Source organism: Acipenser ruthenus, chromosome 28 (genome assembly GCF_902713425.1).
Source record: "Acipenser ruthenus chromosome 28, fAciRut3.2 maternal haplotype, whole genome shotgun sequence".
Classification (NCBI taxonomy): domain Eukaryota; kingdom Metazoa; phylum Chordata; class Actinopteri; order Acipenseriformes; family Acipenseridae; genus Acipenser; species Acipenser ruthenus.
In genome coordinates, this window is record NC_081216.1 from 17,685,407 (window position 1) to 17,691,464 (window position 6,058).

At 39.4% G+C, this 6,058-nt stretch overlaps 1 protein-coding gene across 1 annotated transcript in view; it reads left to right on the forward strand.

The window, feature by feature from the left end:
- LOC117434679 (ankyrin repeat and BTB/POZ domain-containing protein 2-like) overlaps positions 1-3,764 on the forward strand; it is a 42,001-nt gene extending 38,237 nt beyond the window's left edge. Inside the window, exons 14-17 of the mRNA XM_059002985.1 lie at positions 82-169; positions 628-696; positions 1,332-1,445; positions 2,176-3,764. Of these exons, the coding sequence (XP_058858968.1) occupies positions 82-169; positions 628-696; positions 1,332-1,445; positions 2,176-2,373 (469 nt within the window). The 3' untranslated portion in view covers positions 2,374-3,764. The remainder of the gene's footprint in view (positions 1-81; positions 170-627; positions 697-1,331; positions 1,446-2,175) is intronic.
- The last annotated feature ends 2,294 nt before the right edge of the window (positions 3,765-6,058 follow it).

Consider the following 6,058-nt stretch of genomic DNA (forward strand, 5'->3'; position numbering starts at 1 on the left):
CTTCAAGCTGAATATACATCAAGGTTCGTTATAATAAAAAGGTACAAGTTATATAGATCTGATTTCATTAATCTGTTCCAGGTTTAAAGCACTGGTTGGCAATTCTGAAGATAAACAGGGCCGCAGAAAGAGCATCGAAATCACCAACATAAAGTACAAGATCTTCCAGGTATAGTACGTCCTCCTGGGGGCCTACATACGTGAAACCCTTCACCCGTCTTCATCTGTTTCCAATACTAACAGCATTGCCCCCTGCGTATTGGCAACAGTCTGCAATTCGACAGACTGCTCTTTCAAAAAAGCACTGTAACTAATTGGAAACAGTTGTTAATCTGTATTTAGATGCAGGTTTGGCCGATTTTGAAGATATTATTGTTGCTTGATTCTGAACGTATGACTGCCAACAACGGATGGAAGTTAAGGGATTACAATGGTATATAATTTACAGCACTCCTTCAACATGATGAGCCCGCAAGGCATTCCAGTTGTCCCAAGGGTATAAGGGATCATTCCCCAACGATTACCGCCTGTTTTCTTCAGGAGAGATCTTTGTACACGTTCCCTGGGTTGTATGGTAGTTCTCTTAGGCACATTGCTTCTCAACTCCTCCCTGCTCTTCTGTTTCAGATGATGATGGAGTACCTGTACTGTGGCTGCACAGAGTCGCTGGTGATCCCTGTTTCTGATGTGCTGGAGGTAAGAACAAAAAACAACAACTTCATGTCCAGTTTAGAATGTCATTTCTACAGAGATATGTTACACTTTCTTCCTTCCCTGCTGGTGGACAGTGCCTTCATTGATTCTTACCAGCAGGGCACTACCATGGTCTTTCCAATCCATGGCAGGATTGAGGCATGAAAACATAATTGGATGAGGGCTGATCCCTCCAGCCTAGGGCAGGCTTGAGGCATTAAATCTGTATAGAAATCCCAGTTATTATATATTTGACTGGCACCAGCATTTGTAAACCCATGAGACAAATGAAATTATCAGTGCCGTTAGAGAATGGATGGATACCTCAAAGACAGTCTGTAACCTGTGTTGCAACTCATTTATGATTGTTTATGTTCTTTACGAAAAGGTCGTCACAAAGGGGGGCTTTAGTGTATATAACAAAAAGGACTACATTACCCAAGATCCTCAGATCCAGAAGATCATGTGATAAGAGAAAGGAGCGATGAATTGTTTACTATGTTACGAAGCATGCTGGGTTTATTGTTTCCTCAATTCAACCATAGAATGTAAACATTAGGGAATAAAAAAGTTGAATCAATTGTTGATGTCTGTTCCTTTATAAACAAATAGTACAGAACCTGTTCTCCTCCTCTTAGCTGTTGTCTGCAGCCAGTCTCTTCCAGCTGGAGGCGCTCCAGAGGCACTGCGAGATCATCTGCACTCAGAGCATCAACCCAGAGAACTCTGTCAGCATTTACCATAGCGCCAAGGTAAGAGAGCTGGGAACAAGAACTACAAGAGATTTAAAAAACTCACCATGATAGCTGAACTTAAATCCTCTTTTTAAACTACTATTGCTCCCAAAGAGTAATGGTTTGGTTTAAAATGCTGTTGAAATGTGTGGGGGTCTGCTCAGTGTCTCCACACTCCCCCCTGGCTGCTTCTCTCTCAGGTTACCAGAACACTTCCTGCAGGAAGTGTCAAACTGACTGACTCCCTGTCTCCTGGCTTTTTAAAAGCACACGATAAAAACTGTTCACTCTAGTCTATTTAGGACAGTAGTTTGTGTGACATATTGCAAGTCCAAATCTGCACATATGGTAAGAATGTTCATACTGTATATCAAGCTGGAGTGGACAAGAGCATTGGGAACTGACAGAAAACCATACAAAAATAATGGAAATTAAACTCATTTAAGTATATCATTACTATAAATAGATAAATTATGCTATCTGGACAAGCTAAATAAACATCCGGGTTATCTTGAATAAACTACAGGTTGGTTACTCTGGCTGACAATATGCAATATGATCAACAGTGGTCATATATACAGTAGCAGTTAACGCATCTGTGGGAATAGTCCTTGTGTGCTGTTTGGTGTTAAAGTGAAAAGTGACATTTTATTACAGAACACATTTGTCTTTTACAATCAAATACATTTACAGAAGAGTTCAGACATGTTACTGAAGCTTACCTATTACAATACTTTTTTTTCTAAAGCTGCATAACGCCACAGAGCTGGCCTCGTTTTGTGAAGGGTACTTCCTGCAGAGCATGGGGCGGCTGCTGGAGCATGAGGTGTTCCGGGCGCTGGTGTTCGGACGCAGCAACAGGGTGCAGGGCCTAGAGCCCCTGGAAGAGCTGGAGACTGGGCTGGCCCGGAGGATGCGCTCTGTCTATGTCACCTCCAGGGTGTGAAGTTGGGGCTTGGGGAGAGGCGTGGGAAGAGTTGTTTTTTCATGGTACCGTTTTAGGAGGAGCGCACATTTTTTTGGGACATACAGACTTTTTTTTTTTTTTTTAAACAACTCTGTACTATGTCAAAGCTGTCAACGTATTAAATATTTACATAATCAATTCTACTCAGATATACAAGCTGTCGAGATCACTTACAGGGCAATACAAGCAGATTCAGTGTACACGCCAGATGCAATCCAATCAGTACTTTTACAATGTTTTACAATGATTATGTCTCTAGTTGGAGTGTACCGCTGCTGCCTCAGTTTACATACCTCTGTTTGGAGTACACAGTGTGGGAATATGTACAATCAATCATTACTGTTAATGCAGTTGGAAGGACAGGGAATTATTTTAACATAGCGAATGCTACACCAGTAACATCAGAACCAGCAACCTTTACTGGCTATCAAATCATGGATACCTTTTCATTATATTCACTACTTCACAATCTACCAATGGTCACCAGGCACCTAGAATGACTTGCTTTACCCTTTCCAAAAGTGTATACTGAAAAGACCTACTGTAACCCTTTATAAGATGTTAAAAGCAGATACATATTATAGCGTACACGAGGGAGGGTGACAGCAGGGTTGGTGGGTGACAATCACACGCAGGGACATAAGCCTGATATACTCTCCTTGCAAAGGAGTCGGCTCTTTTGTACAGCGGTATCGGTGCTGTGCTTTGGTGCGGAGGGTCCCGGGTTTGCGCCCTCACCCTCCGCCTGTGTGTGGATTGCCTCGCCCTGCCTGCGTTAACCAAGAACGCTACAATATTAATATAACATGTATACAACAAAGTGAACCCAGGTCCCTTTTATTCTGTAGACATGTGCACAAAACATTCCTATTTAAAGTCTGATATTATAATCCAGGAAAGCACTATGCATTTCTCATTCCTCCAGTTATCCTGCCAGCTACTGGTATGCTGTAAATAAAAACTCCTGTAATGCACAATTTGTTATGTATCTGAATATCTGATATCACAATGAAATGTCCCGTCCATAAATAGAGTTAATCTGTTGAATACATGGTACGCCAATACTGCTCTGGAGTGGGAATAGTATAGATTTTGCATTGATAAGAGATCCCTTCTTGCCATGATATAGCTCTGCTTGTTGCACTTTTCTATTGTTAATTCACAAAGTATAGTGCATCTATCATTTTCTGTGAACATGACCTTTCACAGTTCCATATTTCATGGATTCTGTAAAAATTCACAAAGGTACTTTTTACCCTTCATATGTGTCATCACTGACACTGTAAATAGTGTATGTAACTCCCCATTGTGTAGCATTAATGAACGTATTACAGCTAAGCAGACAGGCTCTAATAAACATTATGAACGAATCCTGACTCCCGTTTGTTTTTGTGCAACAATTGCAGCTGAAATACTGCTGGTTGAACCTTGCAGTGGTTTTGTTACAGACACAAGACCAACAAGCTTATTTCACGTGTGATCTCACCCAGATTCAAACAAACTTTCTGCAAACTTTCTTAGCTTTCTGAAACTAACAAGTAAAACCGAAACATTTCATGAGCAGTTATATATAGATTTTATTAAGACAATTGTTTTTGTTTTGTAAATTATATCTAATCATAGTGGAGTCAAATCTTTCCATCTGCATGTCAGAGTGTGCCTACATTGGCTGTTATTAGTTTAAATTTCCTTTTACACAAAAAGTGAAAACCTTTATTAAATGTGGTTCTATATCCTAACTTACCTTTTGGGCATTTAAAGCCATCTCTGTGAGTAATTTCAGTGCCCCCGTGTTGTCTTCAAGCTGCAGACAAGAAAGACCGAACAGATGACGGAGAAGAATGATTGATATATTTTTTTCTAAGAGAATCCCCACCCATGTGCATTTAGACAGAATAACCTCTTTACCTGCACCATGATCATCTTGCTGTAGTGAAGATCCTTGCCTCTATCCAGAAGGTTATGCTGTACTGAACAAAGCATGTGCTATTACATGTACAATACTCAAACACTTAGCTATTGTACTGGTTGTCCTGCATTTTTCCAAGCTGTTTTATGAAGAGCTACAAAACTAATACATTTATCTATAGATACAAGCTGATCACATCTCAACAATGCTACCTTACAGAATCTATGGCCTCAATACAATCAAAGTTCCACCAATGGAAAAAAAAATGTAGTCACAATGTACAATTACAATATTGTATCAATATACTGTGGATATATCTGAGAAAAAAAAAATTATATACATTATATATATATATATATATATATATACACACACACATACAGAAAGTAATATTACACAAAAAATCATTACTAATATACATTTTTAGTTTGTATTTGAGTGTATATAACATTATCTCATTGATGAAATGCATTGGTCACTCCCTTATTCCTGTTCATATAAGTTAAGACAATGTGTCTCTTGAAGGCTATGAGTGATTTATTACTGCAGTGCACCATGGCACATGAGCCACAACACTTACCTCCCCCGTCACCGAAAACCGAGTATGTACAGTATGCGCAAATCATGAATTTGAAACAATGAAGAGATAATACAAACTACACTTCTGTTACTTGATAACTTGTTATCTAATGAAAGACAATGAGTAAGAATACCCTGACTAGCTCACCAAGAGAATTAAGGTCATTTTCCATTTACATGAAAAATAAAATGGATGTAAACTCTGATTTTGCATGACTTGGCTCAAGAGGTGAGAGAAACAGCTCTTTCTCTTTTCTCTTCACATTCTTGCTCCTGTTGTGAAGATAACCAAAGTCAATGACCTGCTGTTCCTAGGGGATCAAACATCACAGTTCATGCCCTATAACTAGCATTGCTGACATTGACATTTCAAATCAGTCTAAAGCTCACCAGCTGCTGAACGCAGAGGTTCAAGAGACAACAAAGGTGCTTCACATCTCTCTCAGGTGCCGTCTTCAATGCTTTGTTTCCTGGAATCGATTCTGCTTGCTGGGGTTGTTGCCTGTCATGCAAAAGTTGAGGGTTTACCAAAAGACAGACATTTCCCTTTGACATACATACACCTCCAGCTGGTGGATAAGAAGAATGCACATGCGTAGTTTAATGAGCACCAAACAAGTGGGTCCATCTTTGCTTAGTATAAATGTGAACAGTTGATAAAAAAAATAAAATAAATCAATTATATCAGGAGGTTTCGAACTACATGTCCTTCTACAGCTGGATGGTAAAAGCAGTGCTGTAAACAAGCTGTTGTTATAAACAAGTTGTCTTTCAAAAGAAAAGTTCGAGGGTGATGACATGATGACTTCAGAATAGAATGGTAATTCCAAGAGGTTCCAAAGGGCCTCATTTGAAAATGAATGTGTGTGCCTTTTGCTTCCTGGCTGCATTTGTCCCTTAGAAGTGATTTATTTATACCACAAACTGATGTCTTCTGCAGTGTGGTAATTTGTGTTGAAATGTCTGGCAACAGGAGATGTAGGTGTTAATTCTTATACGTCATAGATGTTCCACGAAGCGATCAACTAAACGCTGTTTTATTTCTCTGATGTACCGTTTGTTACACTTCACACAATCCATGCAGTGTACGATTCCTTTACTGGTACAAGTAAAAGTCTCATGAATAGTAAATTAAGATTTTGCCCCTTTGATTACTGTGTTGTTGTGGATGTATTT